The 20,890-nt window shown below is 35.9% G+C and overlaps 1 protein-coding gene across 2 annotated transcripts in view; it reads left to right on the top strand.

Moving 5' to 3' along the window:
- The first annotated feature begins 15,119 nt into the window (after positions 1-15,119).
- Positions 15,120-20,890, top strand: part of RYBP (ring and YY1 binding protein) — an 89,664-nt gene continuing 83,893 nt past the window's right edge. For both annotated transcript variants that reach the window (XM_090407551.1, XM_090407630.1), the window contains exon 1: positions 15,120-15,301. In XM_090407551.1, the coding sequence (XP_090263677.1) occupies positions 15,276-15,301 (26 nt within the window). In that variant the 5' untranslated portion in view covers positions 15,120-15,275. The remainder of the gene's footprint in view (positions 15,302-20,890) is intronic.

The raw sequence follows: 20,890 nt of genomic DNA, 5'->3' as shown, positions 1-20,890 counted from the left end.
GTAATTAATGCTTTTTTAACGAATTTTTTTGGTGAATGAATTTTCTTGCAATTAATTTTCCCAGCGATGAAGTTTCCTCGCGACGAATTGTCCGTGAACCCATTTTAACCATTTCAGCAGTTTGGTTCTCACCGTTGGATCGACTTCTATAATCAAGTTTCTCTTGTTCGTTTTTTATTTGTCATGATAAATTTCTGTGTCATGTTTGTGCCGCCGATGAAGAGTTCTTCATCCTGCAATGCGGATTGAGTAAATTGCATTGGTTGTATCAATTTCAGTGGGAATATCATCAATTATACATGTATTATCAGCCTTGGAAAATGTTTCTTACTGGGATTTGCTACTAATATGTCTTTGCATTCCTTGGAGATCTCGTTATGTAGCATGTCTATGTCGGTCTTTTCTTTGGATTCAATTAACACTCCTCCGTTATTAATACTTTTCATTTTTGCGATTCCGATTTTGATTTTCTTGGGTCTATTTTTTCTTTGATGATATTTTTAGTTTCCTCGCTGTTTAAATTGAGCTCTCTGTTTCGCTATTAATTTATAGCAAGGATTGTATTCGGATTTGTCTTTGTTTTTAGCATTGGTTTTAACGACTTGAGAGCATGGCTGATTAGGCTGAGCTACGTTGGCCTGTTTCTGCTTGTCAGTAGTAGCCTGCAGTTCTATTGATACAGCAAACCCTCGATTTTACGGACCTCGATCCGTATGCCACATTTGAAAATTAACACTCTGTTAATTTTAAAATGCTTTTAACCAAGATTTGCGTATACTTAAATTAATAGGTTAGTTTTGTTATTAATTTCCTGTTATTTTAAATAAATTTTGGCGAATAGGCCATCATATGTTCGAAAAACACTGTAGTAATTTAGCCGACATAAATGAGTTACTGCTCATAAAACATGTTTGGCGAATGATTAGCACGTGATCACACCAATCGCACTATAATTGGTTCTTTTGTCGCGTGTCGTGACTTTCTGCGGCAATCGCGCATGCCGGCCGATGTTCTGACTTGTTCTAAGCCACGTCCAGTACTGTGCATTTGTTTACTTCCAGTGAATGGTTTATGTACCTTCGCATTTTATAGATCTATTCAATATAAATTTAAAATTAGATATGTTTGAATGGTAGAACACATCTTTGTAACTCTAACCTTAAAATATGGACAAACGGCAAAATTAGAAGTCATACAAAAGTTGGATTCGGGAGTGTCTGTGAAATTAAACTTTACATGTGGAAATACATATAGAAAACTTTTCTGTGAAATTAAACTTTTAATAGATACAATACTTAATTTTAATTACATAAAAGTTTCTATATAAGTAAAAACATATAAATTAGCTAATTTGTCAATTTTTTAACATACTCTGATTTAACGGACACTCCTTCGCCGGAATTAGTCCATTGCATCATGGTTTTACTGTACTTTAGTTTCATTTTTCATTTTATAGAATATATTCCTTAGTTCGCTCGCTGCAGTTAGTATGTCCTTTTTTATATCGTTTCTTAAATTACCCCGTACTTTGGCAACGTTACGCAGCAAATCGAGGGATTTTTCGAAACTCTAATTCGTCCCGTACCGCCATCTTAATATCACTCAAAGTTGTAGTATTATAACTTCCTATTGACCCGCTAAGTTTTATAAGGCACAAAGTTTGAGATAACGTAGTCACAGTTTTACTGCTTGTTTCTAGAAGTGATACTTCAATGGAATTAAGCTTCAGATTGTTGCTTTTTGTGACCTAGGTATTTCCCAGTGGCAGCAGTGGGGGAAGGGGTGGTAGCCCTTGCTTTAGCAGTTATTCCTGTTATGAGCTAGATGTTGTTTTTAAAGGTAGCTGAACAGTAGATGCAGTCTGAGCAGCAGTATTCCGTCCATAAAGATACAATAAAATTCACGCTTCAAACTATGAAACTAGGGAGTAAATTACTCCCTATTAGAAAGAGTACTGCGCGAGCTTTCAGTCAGTCTACGTGCGTGCGAGTCCTATGGCTAGTGAATATCAGTCCTATCAAACATCAGCCTACTTCCAACACAGCAATCAAAACAATAAAAAATAACTAACCGATGTCCTCCTTAATAAACAAAAAGCGTTGACGCTGCAAACTGAGAACTACATCTCAAACAAGATCAAAACAAAGAAAAAATAAATCCATATATTGCATTAAGTGCTGTGGTTACAGTACTTAAATACATTAAAGCAAAAATTGTAAATATATATAATTTATTGTTAGAACCTGTGTAGCTCAGTGGATGTGGCATTTGCATACCATGGTGCTTGACTGCACGGAGGAGGACCTCTTGGTTTCAAATTTAGTCAGCAACTAGAGGAAATTTTTCTAAGCCCTTTTTCGACCGGTTCCCGAGTTAGTTGATCTTTGGCATGGCAAGAGGGTTTTTCTCCCCTCGGATTGTCCCTTAAACTGAAGAAAATCGACTGTAGAACCCATACTATTTCAGACATTAAATATATTGTGTTAGGGTTAGGGACCACGAGATGGCGGCACTTGTTGAGATATCTCTCTTCAATGAGTGCCACTTAATTAGTGAGAGCCTTGGGCCAGCTATCTCTGATTGGGTACCAGTGGAGATTTAACTGCCCACTCAGTCTCCAAAAGTTAGATAGGGCTAAAATACCTACTCCCAATACGGGAATAAAAGGTGTTAGCTGATTTTTTAAATAATTTATTGTTATTGTATAAATACTGTAAAACGTTAATCCTATTCAGCTGCAACTATAAATTATCAACTGTAGTAACTATTACTAATACGTTATACAGAAAAAACAGGAATATTTTTATGAATTTCATTGTTAAAAAAAACAGAATAGCATGTGTTGTAAACACATAATATATAATCATAATTTTAATAATAAAATGATTGATTTTTTTAAAATAGAAATCTAATGTGGAAAATGAACCGTAATCTCCATGATAGCTAGCCCAAGGGTATCACTAATTTAATAGGCACGCAGTGAAGAGACAGCTAACAAGTATCGCCATCTCGTGGTCCCTAGCTCTAACACAATCTCTTTAATATCTGAAAATAGTGTGGGTCCGATGGTCGATTTTCTTGAGTTTATGGGACAAAAAACCCGAGTCTCCGATTATTGTATATATGTTAATATTTTAGAGATCAATAAAAATATCTTCTTTCTTTTTGTTTTTTTTAATAATAATACTTTTTATTACCATAAATTGATCAAATATTTAGTTGAATGTTGCTATAGATCTGGTAATATGGAAGATAATGAGAAGGAAATGTATAAGCATATTAGCCTGGTTACAAAGAAACAAGTGATCATTATGGGCGACTTTAATTATGATATACATTTAGACTGAAATCAAGCCACTACATCTGAGGAAAATGCAAATGAATTTCTGATTTTTGAGAGACAGTTATCTTAAGCAGGACCTAACAGAAGCTATTCCAGGATCAAAGTTATTGGATTTTATGATCTCATTAGATGATGTTATTATAAATCTGGTGAGAGTTGGTGACAGTGACAATGAGGTGATCACTTGCAGAATGGTCAGTCATTTGAGGACTTCTATTAGAGAGGGATAGATGTGGAATTATAAGGCTGGTAAGTATTAAAAGCTCAGGAAACAGCTTGCATCAATAACTTGGAAAAAGGAACTGGATGGAAAGGGTATCAATGTTTCTTGGGCCGTAATCAAAAACTACTCGGTATAGGCTTATCACAATATATTCAAAATATGCCGAAGATCAAGAGCGTAATAGAGCAAGTGTGAAATGGATGAATCAAGAGATAAAGTATGCATTCTGAAAGAACTCATTCTGGATGAAGTACAAGATGAATGGTTATAATAATAAGCTGCATGGAAACTAAAAAGTGTAGGCGAGGATGGTAAATCGCTTGATATGGATAGCAAACGTGCAGTATGCGCATCAGTAAGCTAATGCAGCTAAAAAAATTCTTGGGAATTTTTTCGATATGTGGCCAGTAGAATAATAATTATTATGGGAGGATGGCACTGATTGGTCAAAATGGAGGAATGATAACTGCTGCAGAGGATATAGTTAAGGTATTTAATGAGCAATTTATAAAATATTTCATTCTTGTGAATGTGACAACATGCAGAACTTGAATGCAATGGGAAAGGAAGAGGAGTAAGAACTGTTAGCTAGTGAGGAGGTACATGAGAAATTGAATAAACTTGTTGTTAATAAGGTTGTAGGACTTGATGCTATTTTACCATTGTTTTGAGGGAATGTTCCATGGAGTTAGCAACAGCTTTTAAATATCTTTTTAACATGAGTCAGTGTGCCATTTCCAAAGGAGTTGAAGGAGAGTAAAATTGTTTTGATTCGTAAGGGAGGTAATAAGAGTAAGGCTTTGAATTATAAGCCAGTCTGTGTGTCTCGAGTTGTGGTTAAAATGTTAGAGATTAATGCCAAGTTTCAGAATTGGTTTGACAACAGAAAAATACTCTTTTGTTCATAACATGGTTTGTTAAAGGAAGATCATGTGGCAATATGCTTATTTATTATAATAAGTTGATATATGAATTGGATGAAGGTGATGCATTCATAATCATATACTTAGATTATTTAAATTAAGGGATATTACATCCCATATTGTTTCACAGCCGAAAATGAAACTCAAAGAGTTTCATGCCTAATGTAGAAACTATAAATAAAGTTCGGCGAGTCCAAGCGTAAGCAAATAACTGGATAGTGCAACACATAACCCATTTGGTAGTGCAACACTGAGTCAGCTCATAGTAAGGGTGGAGCATGCTCCGATCACTATTCTTGGTATTTACCCATAATGTGAAACCCAGCTCCTAGGAGCTGTATTACTGTTCTACATTATGAGAGAAGGTCACTACCCAGACCGGTTTCAACCTTTATTGAGGTCTCATCAGTGAGTAGCTAGACCTAGATAATACCACGTTTGTGGCGCACAGAGCTTACATACCCTACTATAAGAATTGCCAAGATGTTCTAATAAATTACTAAATTTATTAGGACATCTTCTTTAAAGATGCATCCCAAAAAACAAAAAACAAAAAACCCCTAAATATATGCTTTGGCTCTTCATATATTTAGGGGTGGGATGCAATTTGGGATGTAATATCCATTAATTTTACCTCGCCGAATATAAGCCTTTGGCTCTTTATATATTTAGTAATATACTTAGATTTTGCAAAGGCCTTTGATAAATTGCCACATGCTAAGCTGGTAATTTAATTGGAATTGATGGGGCTAAATAGTAGATTAATGTGCTGGCAAATTAATCAAGATTTACTGTCTGATAGGTATCAGTAGATTGTCTATGGAGGAGCGATATCCCAGATGAAGTTACTAATAGTGTGCCTCAAGGGTCTGTTTTGGGTCCGTTGCTGTTTATTTTTATGTAAATGATATTGGTAGAGTTTTCGATTGTGATTGCAGACGATGCGAAGGTAGGAAGTGCTATCAGGAGTTGAGCTGATGTCGTGGCTTTGCGAGAGGACTGCAATACCCTGGTTGAATAGGCAAATGAGCGCGGATGTCAATTCATGTTGCGAAGTGCGAGTATTGAAATTTGGGAAGCAAAGATGGAATGTAGAGTACGCAATCGATTAAAATATCTTGAATGGGGTAGAAGAAATGAGAGATATCAAAGTGATTGTGAACAATGACCTAAACGTTTTGGATATTGCTAAAATTATGATGAGGACATCATCGCGGATAATGGGAATGATAAGGAGGGAAATGACTTGTAGAAGAAAGGATCTTATACTTCCGTAAAATAAGACTTTGATATAATGGAAGCTGCGTTAGAAAAAAAAAAATGGTATATGGTGGTCTTTACTAACCTGTCTAAAGCATTTGATACACTAAAACATGAAATACTTCAAGAAAATCTAAGTCATAATGAAACCAGTGGACTTCTGTACACATAGCTCAGAAATTACTTCAAAAACAGAAAAAAAGTACTAATCACCCCAGTAGAACATATTTGTTTAGCATTTGTATGGGTGACATCAATCAGTTACCTTTCGGAGGCCAGATCTTCCTACACATGAATGACACAGCAAAGATATTAACCGAGAATGTAATATGCACTGCGCAAGCAAATATGCAGTATGACATTTATCTGCTCACAAATGGCTTACAATAAACTTTATACTCATGATCTCTGTAAAGACACAAAATCAATGATATTCAGACACCCATTCAGCGAAACAATTTACAAGAAGTACATAATGAGTTCATCTGCAATGTCAGGGTCGGCACACTCTAGGTTTTCTTGATACAGGTTTTTACTATCATCGTCCCATCCAAGGATATACCGCTTACAGAGCCTCTTGGTATGGTTTTCTTAAATACAGCGAACTGAGGTCTCACGAATCTCTTGGAATTATTCCTTGTTGGAGGAAACCAACGGACATATATCCAACATATATCCAAAGGACGAGAATTGCAATGCTGAAAGGAACGTTCACGTGTAAAGATAAGAATCTTATTTTGCCTCTTTACAAGGCATTGATAAGATCTCACTTGGACTATTGTGCGCAGGTCTGGTCCCCTGGTTTCTGTTATGATTCTGATATATTGAAAAGAGTACAAAAGAGAGTATTAAAAATGATATCAGGATTGTGGAATACTGATTATGAAGACAGATTGAGAATTGTGTTGACTGCAGACATTAGCAAACAGGAGAAGAGGGGCGATATGATTGAGACTTACAAACTTCTGAAAGGGTCATACAGGATTTCAATTTTGATGGAATTTTTCAATTTATGGAGGGTGGGGAAAGGAAGAGAGGGCATCCTTGGAAGCTGAGAATGAATATCGCTAAGAAGGGGTGAGAGGTAGATTTTTCTCTCATAGGATGGTGCGTGCTTGGAATGGATTGCCAATCGATGTTGTGAATGCGAGCAGTATGAATGAATTCAAGAATTAATATGATAGCTGGTGCATGTAGTATGTGGCCTTTCTCGATGAGTCTCTGACTCCCTAGAAGTCTCTCTTAATAATTTTTTTGAGTAATGATAATGATAATAATGATAATTTATTGATTGCTAAAATATTTATACATACAATAAACATCTTGTGTGACATTGCGCTTTATAATTTTACAGAGTTCAACACTAAGTGCTGCAATTTCTACATTGGATTTCAATTAAAAATTTTAACTATGGCCTTTAAAGGACAAGATCCAGCAAGAACTAAAATAGTAATAGATAACAAGATCTTAGAACAGGTGAATTCATTTAACTACCTAGGATGTACGATCACATATGAAAATTAAAAAGATATAAACGTAAAAATTACAAAATATTTGAAAATAACAGGTGCAATTAACTCTATATTTAAACCTAACCTAGTTCAAAAACAAACCAGACTAAAAGTATACAATACATTAGCTCTACCAGTCTTGATGTATGGAAGCGAAATCTGGACAATAAAACAAAAAAGACAAACAAAGATTAACAACAGCAGAAATGAAGTTTATGAGAAAAACTGCAAAGTATACCCTATTTGATCACAAAAGAAATGAAGAAATTATGAAAGACTTAAACCAAGAACCAGTAATAGAAAAAATTAAAAAATATAAACATAAATGGATGGAACATGTTCAAAGCATGAAAACAGAAAGATTACCAAAACAAGCCTTAAAGTACATGCCATTAGGAAAAAGAAAACCAAGACGTCCTCTTAAACTATTCAACGATGACTTCTAAGGCCGAAACAGGCCATGCTAGGCCTAAATCCTTGATATGCATGATGATGGTGATGATGATGATGATGATGATGATGATGATGAGTGTCTTTTTGTCCTACGAATTTTTATTTTCGGTTGATTTCTTGTGTTTTTGTACAAGGTTTGTAAATGTGTGTTACTGGGTGACTTTTTGAGTTTTTTTCATAGATTTTCTTTTACAGTAATACTATTTAGTATGTCGTCATTTATCCATGGATTGTTGTCTGTTTGTCGCCTCGTTTGTGTACATTTTGTTGCTTTTTCGTATATTTCTGTGAACTTTAGTTGAAAATTCACAGATAATGTTATAGGATCTTTTATTTTAAATAGGCAATTCCAGGCTGTATTTTTTACTTGGTTATCGACAATGCTCTTTAGTATGATCGATTTTTGTCGACTTTTGTAGTGGTGGGAGGGGGGGGGGGTAGGTAACGTAATAAAACGAAGTTGAGACAAAGTAGTGATTGGCAATTTTGACTTTAATTACTGATGATGTACATGTATGGATGGGAGCCCTTATGGTGATATGATCAATGCATGATTGTGTTAGTGAGTTATTGAGTATTTCTTCTCTTGTTGGGGAGTTAATGGTAGGGTTTATGTCGTACTGACGTAGTATATCAAGGTATGTGTTAATGGTTGAAGAAGCGTGGTCAAGAGTATTTATGCTAATGTCCCCTATTAGGATGAGCCCGTGTGTTGTACGGGGTTCGATGACTTTTAGCCATGCTTCTAACTCATGAAGAAAGCTGACTGGATTATTATCTGTGGGTCTGTATATTGTGTATTTGATACTGTTGTGACTATTTGTGATTTTTAGAATTAGCATTTCCGCATGTTCGAAATGAGTTTGTTTTTCAGTCACACTGTATTTTCTTTGATAAATGCCACGATGCCTCCTCTTTTGTTTGGTCTACATAAATTGTAGGTTTGGTAATTATTTATGTTGTATGCGTAAATTTCTGTGTCGTTTATTGCAATTGCGAACCTATGTTTATCATGGTGTAGTTGAGCTGTGTTATCAATGTAAGCCAGTGTTTTTTTTTATACTTCTTATGTTTGTTTGTACGATAGTGAAGGTATTGGCGGAAATGCTGTCTGACCATTTCTTCTTAAAACAGCCAATGACCTTAAAGTTTATATTGTCTGACTGGATATGTTCGCCTATGTTTGAGATCGCCATTATGTAATTTTTAAGTGATTTCTAATCTTGCTCTTAAGGATGTGAAGAGTTAGTGTATTATATTGGTAGGCTGTGTAAGTCGGATTCACTTATAATTATATAAACTCGAGTGTTTTCACTCTTTCTCATAAATATCTGTGAATCCTTAGTCCACAGAAAGTAGTTTTTCTCTGTTTTTGTCTTCCTTGCTTGGTAATAATAATAATAATAATAATAATAATAATATCTATAGGCGGGTTTTTCCTCCGGAAACTCGGGTTTTTCGTCCCATAAACTCAAGAAAATCGACCGTAGTACCCACATTATTTCAGACAGTGACATATCTTGTTATGGTTAGGTACCAAGAGATGGCAGCACTTGTTTGCCAGTCTCTTCATCGGTGGCTGCTATAATTAGTGATAGACATGGGCCAGCTACCACTGATTGGCTACCGGTGGAGATTGAACTGTCCACTCAGTCTCCAAAAGCTAGAGAGGGTATAAAGGCCTCGCCTACTCCCTATCAGGGAATAAAAGGCGTTAGTTGATTTTTTTTGATAATAATAATAATAATATATTAAAAAAGAAACAGAAGGATTTATTCTAGCAGCTCAAGAACAGGCATTACAAACTAATGCAATGAAATCAAAAAGTTTGGACATCAATAATAACAGCAAATGCAGATTATGCGATCAGAAAGATGAGACTGTAGAACATCTCGTGCAGCAAGATATCTCAAAATGACTATAAATACCGCCATGATCAAGTGGTCATAATAATTCATTGACATGTACTGTATGCAAAAAATATGGCTTTTCTACATATTATAATTGGTGTCAGCATTAAATAGAGACAATATTGGAAAACGAAACAATAAAAATTCTCTGGGACTATACAATACAAACTGATCGGCATTTGGAACACAACAGACCTGACATCACAATTATCGAACATCGACAAGTTGGGATTATTGATATCGTAGTACCCAGTGATAACAACATTAACAACAAAGAACTGGAAAAAAATGACTAAATATCGAGATCTGGCAATCGAAGTTGGCCGACTGTGGCTTAAACACACCAACGTCATCCCAATAGTTATCGGTGCACTTGGTGGAACTTCAAAGAAGCTTTCCAATTATTTACAGCAATTAAAAATCAATGAAGTGACCCCATATGACCTACAAAAACAGCATTACTTGGAACAGTCCATATTTTACGACGCTACCTGACGGACTATTCTTTAGATTCTTGGGTAGAATCTGAATTGTCCTGAATCACCAGTCAAATTTTTATTTATGATATCTTATTTTGACTGTGTATCAATTATGTGAATAAAATAATAATAATAATAATAATAATAGAGAACTTCTGTAGCTCAGTTGAAGTGGTGTTTGCATTGCTCAGCAAACTTTCCCCATCTAAAGACCACTTGCCCCAATCGCGCGTACGTGCTCGACCTGATTGAACTTTTGCCCAGAAGGAACAAAGACGCCAACTCCGAAGACAACTAGAAGAAAAACTCCAAAATGGAGACAACAGTTGGATTATAGACTACAAACAAACCAAACTAGTGCAAAAATCTTGTGACGCCACTAGTAACTACCAAGGGGGCTAGTATGCGGCTTTGCATAGGAACCGTGCAACACATTTGCATTCAAGTCCATGCCTCACAGAACCTTGCATATCCACATCACCAACATCCGTAACGTTAACTCTAAACTTAATAGTCTCCACTATCATCTGCAGTCCACCAAACCCTACCTACTCTTTTTAACAGAAATTTAAATCTCACCTTCCTCCAGCACTATCCATGTTAACCTTCAAAACTATACATTATTTAACTCCTTTCGACCCTTGGGTCAAAAGGAGTGAAATAATCTCCGCATATATTCACTCTGACATACCCTGCCAGAGAGCATCTAACCTAGAATCACCCAACCTCGACCTTCTTTGGTTGAAAATATCCCTCTCCCACTCAGTCAAATTCATCTGCTGTCTCTATCGCTCTCCTAATACCACCAATCACTCTGAGCACTTTAATTTCCTCTCCTTAAAAGTTGATTTTCTCCAGTCCCTCTCTCCAAACAGTGAAATCATCCTCCTAGGTAATTTTAATGTCCATAACACCAACTGGCTTTCTTCTTCCAGTTGTACAGATCCTGCATTCAGAGATTCTGAAACATTTGCTATCACTAACCACATTACACAAATTGATCACAAGCCAACCAAAATACCAACCACTCTGCAAATACCTTGGACCTCTTCCTTACCAATGACCCTTCCAAATATGCAGTCAATGTAGTGATCGCCCTGGATAATTCTGATCATAACCTAGTGCCTATCTGCTTCCCTATGCAACAACGCTTACACAGTCACTCCCACACAAGAGTAATTTGGCATTATAACAGTGCCAAATGGGACAGCCGCCAAGACTGCTATGCTTCATTCCCATGGTTGAACTTTTGTTTCTGGTCTTATCATCCAAACATATGAACCGAACGTATCACCAAAGTAATCCTCACTCGGAAGAAAACATACATTCCACACACTTTATGAACTACCTTCCCCTATCTAAACCCTGATTCTCCAAAAGATGTGCCACATCTGTACAAATGAAAAATCAGGCATACCACAACTGGCTCAAATCAAGAACTCCATCCTCCTTCAATGCTTATACCGAAGCCCAAAACAGATGCAAGAAAATTACCAATGCTTTCTAAACATAATTTCAACAGGCAAAAATCAGGAAACTTGCAGCCTGTCCAAATGGCAGCCATGCCTTTTGGTCTCTTGCTCTTGCCAAAGCAATTGGTCATAACGTTTGCCCAACACTATCCCCACCCCTTTCATACCCAGTTGGCTCAATTGCAACATCACTCACAGAAAATGCTAACCTCCTGTCTTCACACTCTGCCTGCAATGCGTGCACAACTGACAATGGCAAACGCCCTCCAGCATTCCAACTGCCAGCAAACAATGCTCCCTGTATCCTTTTGCCAGAAAGAGATCATAAACCTGTTTTCTAAACTAGACACAAAAAAGTCTCCTGTGCTGATGGCATTCCTCCAGATATCTGTGCACAGGAAATAACTTCCATCTTATGCCATCTGTACATACCCACTTACTCTACTTGGGTGTATATATATATATATATATCCGAAAGCATGGAAATTGGCCTATATTCAACCCATTCCTAAAAAGGGTGACAAATTGCTGAAATCTAGATACTACCCTATCTCGCTCACCTCAGTCCTATCTAAAGTGATGGAAAAAATCATCAATTCTCAACTCCTAATCTACTGTGAAGGTATCCAGCTATTAAACGACCACAGTACGGATTCCGTCGATGCCGATCAATACGAGATCTACTTTCATACATCACCCACTGGACATATGCCATGGAGATTTTTGACGAATCCCAAGTAGTTTCACTTGATATCTCTAAAGCCTTTAACCGGGTCTGGCACAAAGGTTTACAAAGCAAACTCCCAGAAGTGTAGTCAGATTTTGTAGCCTGGTACTTTTTTAAAACTATCAAAATTTTTAAATTCATTAAAATAAATTATAAGAATCATAATAATGAGACTTATAATGCATTTCCAGCTTTTGGTCAAAAAATAGCATAGCTTGCGGCTCTTGTCATTTTCGTCTCAGAAAACAAGGCAATGACCTGTGTCTACATTCGATTTCGAAGTTTCAAACCGAAAGAAAACTGACAATATTGCACCCCCACCCAATGCTACATCGCAGTTGGTCGTTTGTCATCCCTACACCCCTAACAAGTTCAGTGCACCTGACAAGTTAAAATGTGTAGTGTGCTCTGTGAAACTGTGTCCTCACTATAGTTTGCTATATGATTTAGGAGAAAGTATTTTACGAAGAAAAGTGAAATAGTGCATCATATGCATCAACAATATGAAGAGAACCGATGAAAAAAAATTAACCAATTACTTTTCAAAATTTTAAAAGGATGAAAATTCTAAAATAATCGAGTTCGGAATACGATGCAAAATTTTTGCCGAAAATTAAGAACAATGAGTGCGAGCTTGTTCCTTCTTCGATGCTTTCAGAAAAACAGAAAATGCAAGATAATTTGTGCAATGTGGCGAGCATATATTCAGCTATCACAGGACATCAAGAACATGCAGATAATGCAATTATTACTAATTCTATAAATGTAGAATACCCGACAGTATGGTCAGAGCAACAGTGGCTTGAACAAGGACAAATATAAGTGGCTCATAGCAAAGAATGGATATTTAGGTTGTAGTTCATCAGTAGGGTACATAGGACTTCACAAAACTCAGGAGTTATCTTGGTCTTGATCATATATTGTCTTGGTGTGCAGGTTTAGAGCGGTGAAGTAATGGTCTGCTACTTTGCACTTTATGACTGATGCAGTGTAACTGTTTGGTGGTGCTCGGACTTTCATATGATCTAGACAAAAGGCAGTGATAGTATTTCCGAATATTTCTTCTCTAGTACATGATGTTATTGTTGGCAGTAGATTATACATGGATTGCATGTATAGGTATGTACAGTATTGTACTGGTTTTCGTTTGCAATATTTATGTTTATGTCGCCAATTATCATTAGATATTTCTAGTATTTAGTATTATGGGTTGCTGTCTATTGGTGGTATTAGTGATTTCGAGGCAAAGGATTTCAGCATGCTCAAACTGATAGCCCGTTTCTTTTGCTATTAATTTTTGTTTGATAAATATTAATATTCCACTCCCTCTTTTTGTTTGGCGGCATGATCTATATTGTTGGAAGCCTGGAATTTGGAAAGCAGTCACTTCATCATTAGTTATGGATAGAATCATTATATATCAATAATATCAGTGTAATTCCTCAGATAAGCCTGCAACGATAACCAATGTTTTCGGATGTTTCCGATGTTAATATACAAGATTGAGAGACCTCTCGCTTGTACTGTGTGTTGTTTCCATGCATCAAGCGATTCGAAAGTACAGACTTCTTCGACTTTTGAATTATTAAATTTAACAAACTCTTCATATTATTCACTACTTTTTTTTTGTTATTTGTTTATTCTGTTTATCAAATAGTTCTTGGACAAGATCTTCCCAACTGGCTTTTCTATTTTCTAAACCTTTTTCTAGTAAGAAATTTACGGAACTCAAATTATAAGACTCACCAGTAATGTTTTGTCTGTTCAGTTCATCGCCCGATTCTGCCTCCGGTGTAATCAGTTGCGTCGTGGGTGGCGGCGTTTCTTTGTTCTCTTTGCAGTATAGGCATTTCCATTCCTCTATACTTGGCATTGGATCTGCGTGGCCATGTTGTGTCTGAGAGTCCGGAACATGTAAAGTGAAGATTCCTAGGCATTTCCTGCAGGTTATATGACTTCCGTCGGACGATAATCCATTCAGTCACTTGTTGCACTTCACAGCTCAACTTTCTTCCCTTGGACAACTGTAAAGATGGCGACGTTCTTTGTTCTATGCTCGTTAGTGACCACAGTGAACTCTGCTCAATTTTCAGCACACTCAAAATTTGGGTTTCACTTGGCCGATTTCGATGAATTATATATCATTGTCTTCAGCATGACAAGAAGAGTTACTTTGTGGCACTTTTAAATCAACAACAGGCGTTTGAATCACATTAAAGATTAAGTTAAAAGTAAAATAATAATAATAATAATATAACTGAACCTCTGCCAATACAACAACGAATTAATATGCAAGAAACTACTGATGGGTGTCATCCTCAGATGCTTACAACAAGCCATTCAAAGGAGCATGCAGTTGAATGCACCCTCAAATAACATATTATTATTATTATTATTATTATTATTATTATTATATGACACTTCCAGGGAGTCCAGAGACTCATCGAGGGAGAGTGTGCCAATAGCATCGAACGAATTACACTTTCTAACTACTAGCCGCGCTCAAACTTACTTAACATTTTGTGAGCCATTAGTAGCAGAAGCTCTATCAACCTTTTCTGGCTAACAGATAATACACTCTTGTGCGTTATCTGTTATTTGAAAATTTGAAATAGTCAGAAATCAAAGATTTTAAAGATTTTTTAATAATCTGAGTATTTTAAGAATGTGGGAAAGTATCTCCGCGGTTAAAAAAGGAAGTTGAATGTGTCTATGCTTACATTTATTTAGTTCTATGTTTCTATTTTTTTTTATATAGATGGCAGCAGCAGTCTTGTAATATTATCACGTGACTTTGAACCGCCATCTTAAGATTTCATGGAAGTTGATCAAGTAGAAAGAGATTAGCGTCCTTGTTTCCTTGTGTTATAAACTATTTTTTATTTTATTTTATGGTATTAGCACTATAAACAGTTACGAGGGAAACTGTATAGTGGGACTACTTTTTTTTTTTTTTTTTGTATTCCATCGAAATATGGATTCCAAGAAGAGTCCAAACAGGTATGCATTGAAAGCTATTGTGACAAATTGGAACGAATATCTACATTTTTCTTTAGTTGGATGTTCACTAATGCTGAATTTTGTAAAACATGCATTTGCAGCTGTCTGATGAAAATCTGTAGTAAAATTTCGAATTGAATTAGCGAGCACATACAGATACGTATTCAGCAATAACTGCATTAGACCAAAGGGAATAATTTAATAGTTCAAAATGGACCTCTCCAATAAGAACCTCCTCAAAATGGACATGTTTTATAGATGATAATTTCTCCGTGGTATAAAAAGTGAATCTCACTCTTATGCTGGTAAATAACGTTTGCTTTGGAATGCTTTTCATGTAGGGTCAAATCATCAGATTGAGAATACCGTGTTGTCCAGAGTGACTGAATAAAATTTCATAATGCAGAATTGCAGTTACTCAAATGTATGCAAAAGTATCAGAATCGCATATTTTTATCACATTTTTTTAAGTGTTAGCTAATTCTTGAATAGCTTTGTCTTCCTTATCAATACTTATAGCAACCGTTTTACAATGTGTTTCCATAAATACATTAATTTTGCTTGAACATATAACTGAGCTATGCTGGAAAACTTTCTCTACCCTGTCTCTACTTTTGGTAAATAGGCAGGGGAAGGGAGGTATGATTGAGACAGAAATTAAGAGGAGCTTATCACATAGGTACTGGATGTTGCTCATAACTTATTTTAATGGCATTACAACACAAGCAGACTAAATTACAAAGATGTTTATTAACTGGCTTATATTTCGCTGGATTTAACCAGCATCTTCAAGGCAAAACAACAAGTCAAAGTTTTTATGCAACAGCGAGTAAGTAAAACAATTCAAATTTAATGGACAAACAATCTAAAGTCCCAATTTGGCACTCCGAAATATTGTTAAATAGTATTACAAGTTGTATAGGAGTTGATTTTAGGAAAAGTCTCCCAATGGCAAGTTATTGCAGCTATACTTGTTCAGGTTAGGAGGATGCTTTTAGCCATTATTGACTCTAAAAATAATTGTTTTGACCTGTAATGACTATTATATTGGAATGTGCCTAAATTCTAATGACAAAAATTAATGTAACACATTTTCCAAAAAAATGAATGTTTTTACTGTTCTTCCTATTATTGATTTCTTCTTCTTGGAATGGTTCTCATATGAAGGAAATGTTTTCCAAACAATACAGTATTGCTGACATTAATTTTTCCGAACATGTTGAGCACTGTATCTACACACACACACACACACCCTCAGAGCACACAAAGGCAATAGCACATCAGTGATTTGTGTGTATGTGGATAAAAGTGTAAGAAAAAAAAAGAGGGAATCCCTTGATAGCTATGCTATAGTCTTTGAGGAAGATAGCGAGGAAATCTGTTCCAGTGAGCAGAGATTAAAAAATAAATGAATTTTGTTAACTAAGTGAAACCGACTCCTTGGAAGTATCTGATAGTAATAATAATTGGTATCTATATCATGTTTTTATCAAATTCCTGATAAATATCTTCTGGGTGTACAGCATACCATGACAGTATCGATTAAGGTTGTTATTAGTAACTTCTGCTCAGCAGTTTTCTCTAGAATAGGAGATCTGACTTGATCTGTTTATCAGAATCTAAAATGCCTGATATTCTGAGATATTATATTTCAGTATCCTAGTATACTTCTAGCTGCATCACTCTCTTTAACCCTTTGTCTTCCTCTAGACCTTGATCCTGTCTGAGTATTAAGGCTTAAATGCTGGGAGGACATTGTGTTGGTGGTTTAATGGAATATTTATAGCACTAGGAAAGAATTAAAAACTAATTTTAATGCTTCCCATATTTCATCTCAGTCACTGAGACTTCAGAGGTCTCACTTTACATCCTGGGTCAGATATTTCATTTAGTATTGTGTTGTCTTTTTGTGTATTATGAGAGTTACTTGTAATCTCTGAAATTGTCTCGGTGACCTGAGACGAAATATTGGAAGCATTAAAATTAGTTATTTATCCTCTCCTAGTGCTGTAAATATTCCATTAAAGCTCCAACATGATGACTTGATCTTATCATCATCCCCTCAGACACCTTTTTTTACTAACCTTTCCTCTCCCATTCTAAGTGACTGACTATAACACACTATTATGAATGTTTGTTAATATCTTTAGATTAGCTCTGTTCACACATTCTTTAATGCCAAGTCATTTTTTTTTCTCTATGTGCAAAAAAAAAAACTGTATATGGTATAAACCATGGCATCACTAATTAATTTGTTTTGTTCTTTTCTTAATATTTTTAATATATATTTAAAATAACAAGTGTGAAAGGTATTTTTAAGAAGTATAGAAGTGATAGGAGGGGATGGGGGATTATTACTACTAATATTAATGATTTTTGAGTCCTTTTGAGGTTATCTGGTGTGAACTCAAGGCTGATAGGATGAACTTGGCTTTGTGAAGGGTAGGTTCTGTCTTAGTAACTTATTCACATTTTATAATAAAGCAGTATCATGCTACACCATGATACTGCTTGACTTAGCCAAGGCTTTTAACAGAATACCACATGGAAAACTATTACAGAAAATGGAGCAAATGGGAAATGGATATGAGGCTAGTAGCATGGATTGGGAGGAGGCTGACAGACACCATTGAGTAGTATATGGTGGAGTGGAATCTAGGAGAATGGCGACTAGTGGATTGCCTAACGTTCCATACTAGGTCCACTACTCTTTGATTTGTATATCAATGACATAGGAAAGATTTAAGGGATGTTCAGTTGTTGCTGATGATGCAAAACTAGGGAGAGCGAGAGTTGATAAAGCTGATGTAGATATCTTGCAGGTTGATTTTAAAAAAAATTGGCATTCTGGGCAAAGGATAATGATTGTCAATGTAATGTTGCAAAATGTAAGGTTATGCACTTTGGGTTGAAAAGGTTGCATATGGTGTATCATATTGATGGTATTGGATTGCAGGAAATTGATGAGGCCAGTGACTTGGGGATAATTATTATTCCACGATGCCTCCGAGGCGTCTTAAGACTCATCGAGGCACTTACTCTACAATTCTCCATCTCCACCAATTACAGCGAAACTGTCACTACCACCATCATCTACACCAGGCGTGGCCAACTTCATTCTATATGAGGACCAATATATGATGAGTGGTAGCGTCACGGGCCACACACTTTTAGACAGAACTTAAATAAAAATAATCTCTGCATTTTTTTCCAGGCAATAGTTATATGTATTAAATTACTATATTTGTTAAATCATTTTACTACTGGGAAAACAATATAAAATACTTGATTGATTTAAATATAAGTTGTTAAATTAAATTTAACATCTTCTAATTCTTCGCCAACCAGATGGTATACTACATTTCTCAGTCTATAGAAAGAAGACTCATACTGGCCATTATATCCATGCTGAATCTCATCACCATCCCAGTCAAAAGGCAGGAACTATTAAAACATTGGTTCATCGGGCCAACTCCGTTTGTTCTTCAGATGATCTCTTACAGAAAGAACTGCAATATATTACTTCTTCCTTTCTATCTAATGGATACAAGAATTCCTTCATCAAAAGAGCTTTGAGTAGTTTTAATGTCTTCCTCTTCAAATACAGAAGAAATAACTTGCATTCCTTTCCCTTATGTACACGGCATTAGTGAATGTACTGTATATAGCAAAAGTTTCAAAACCACTGAATATTTTTGTTGCCTTTCAACCGGTCAGAAAAATCTCCACCTTTCTCACTTCTCCTAAGGACAAGCTTCCACATCTTAATTATCCAAGTGCCTACCAGATTCCTTGCTCTTGTGGATTATCTTATTTCAGACAGGCAGGAAGATCTGCCTCTATTCGACTAGAAGAACACCAGTTTTATATTCAGTACCTTAAACCTGAACAGTCTGGACTTGTAGAACATGCCATCTTAACCAGACATAGAGTTCATTGGAAAAAGACGAGTCCTTCACAAAAGGTGGTTCCTCATAGAACGACTTTATAAAGAAACATGTGAAACTTTACTCCACTCTCCTAACTTAAACAGATCTGAATCTTTCCTAACTTTTTATTGTATATATAGTTTTTTTGTTAGGAAATTTTATTGACCTTTTTAGTTATCTTACGCTAGCTACTTAGGTGGTGCTTTTTGGAATTGTCAGTTATTGTTTAATTTGATCTTAACATGTACTGAAGATGCCTGTGACACACAGGTGAAAATTATACTATTAAAAAAATCTCTTTGCGTGAGATTTTTTGTCATTAATTTTGTATTTAAATTAAATTTAATTACATATTTCTGGGTTTTTTATATGTAACACAACTTAATTAGAACACTGTGGGCATTCAAGTTCATCAAAGTCGATTTTTAACGATGACGATATTTGTAACAAATCCTGAAGGTGGTCATCAGTCATTTGGCTTCTTTGTGATGATTTAACCTCCCTCATAGTTGAGAAAGTGCATTCACATATGTATGTGCTTCCAAACATATATGCCAAACATATATTCCAAACATGTATGTATGTGCTTCCAAACATAGATGCAATTCTCAAGCTGAAATCACCCAATGCAGGATATTTTTCCCTTGGTACCAGTTTCCAAAAGTCAATGCCTATCTCCACCCTTGACTGGAAAAAGGGGTCGCTTTGAATGTCACACAACTCCAATTGAATAGTGTCATGCTGCTCTGAAATGTCGCATTTCATTGGATTGTTAAATAATGTCATTTGTGGCCGCATGTCACTGAAGTCAGAAAATCGTTTACTGAATTGCTCCAAAAGTTGGTCTAACATTGGCACAGGAAACTTGAAGTCAATGGCATGGCTCTCCTCCATCAACTCCCTGTAGTAAGGAAAATGTACCAAGTTTCCTCTAACTAGGGTGAATTTAAAAATCTTCAGTAGACTTATGAACCCATCTAGGTGTCCAATTAAATCTGAGATTGTTTGGTTACGTCCCTGTAACTTCACATTGAGTTCATTCATGTGGTGTGTGATGTCTGTTAGAAAGGCGAGTAAGCTGTTAAAATGAGGATCGCATGGTTTTGTGATTAGTTCTTTGTCTTCTCGTGTTCCTCTAAAAACTGTTTTATTTCCTTTCAAAGCAAAAAACGTTTCAAACAGTTCCCTCTGCTTAGCCAACGTACTTCTGTGTACAACACTAAATTGTCATTCTGTCTCCATTTCTGTTAGAAAAGAAAGAAACTTGCAGTGTCAAGGCCCGATTTCTGTCCTTAGATTCACACACTTCATTACAGTTTTCATAACATTCTCTATCTCCAGAATTTTACCACACAGAGCCTCCTGATGTATAATGCATTGCAATACAGGGCAATTAATTCCAGCCTTCCTTAGTAAGCCAACTAAGCCAGTTTGAGTACCACGCATTGATTTGGCACCATCTGTCTCAATAGCTGTGGGATTGTTGATGTCACCATTACCATTTACAATCTTCATAACTGCATCATAAATGTCTTGACCTTTGGCTGTGTTATGCAATGACTCTAATGCTAGTAGCTCTTCATTAATAACAAAGTCTTTGGAAACAGTTAGAATGAAAATTAGAAGTTGAGCTGTATCTGTTATGTCAGTTGATTCATCC

This window comes from Typopeltis vanoorti, chromosome 1, assembly GCF_054136105.1.
Source record: "Typopeltis vanoorti isolate ZY-2024b chromosome 1, IOZ_Tvanoo_1.0, whole genome shotgun sequence".
NCBI lineage: Eukaryota > Metazoa > Arthropoda > Arachnida > Uropygi > Thelyphonidae > Typopeltis > Typopeltis vanoorti.
The sequence above is the reverse complement of the archived record's forward strand: the minus strand, read 5'-3'. Positions and strand labels throughout refer to the sequence as shown.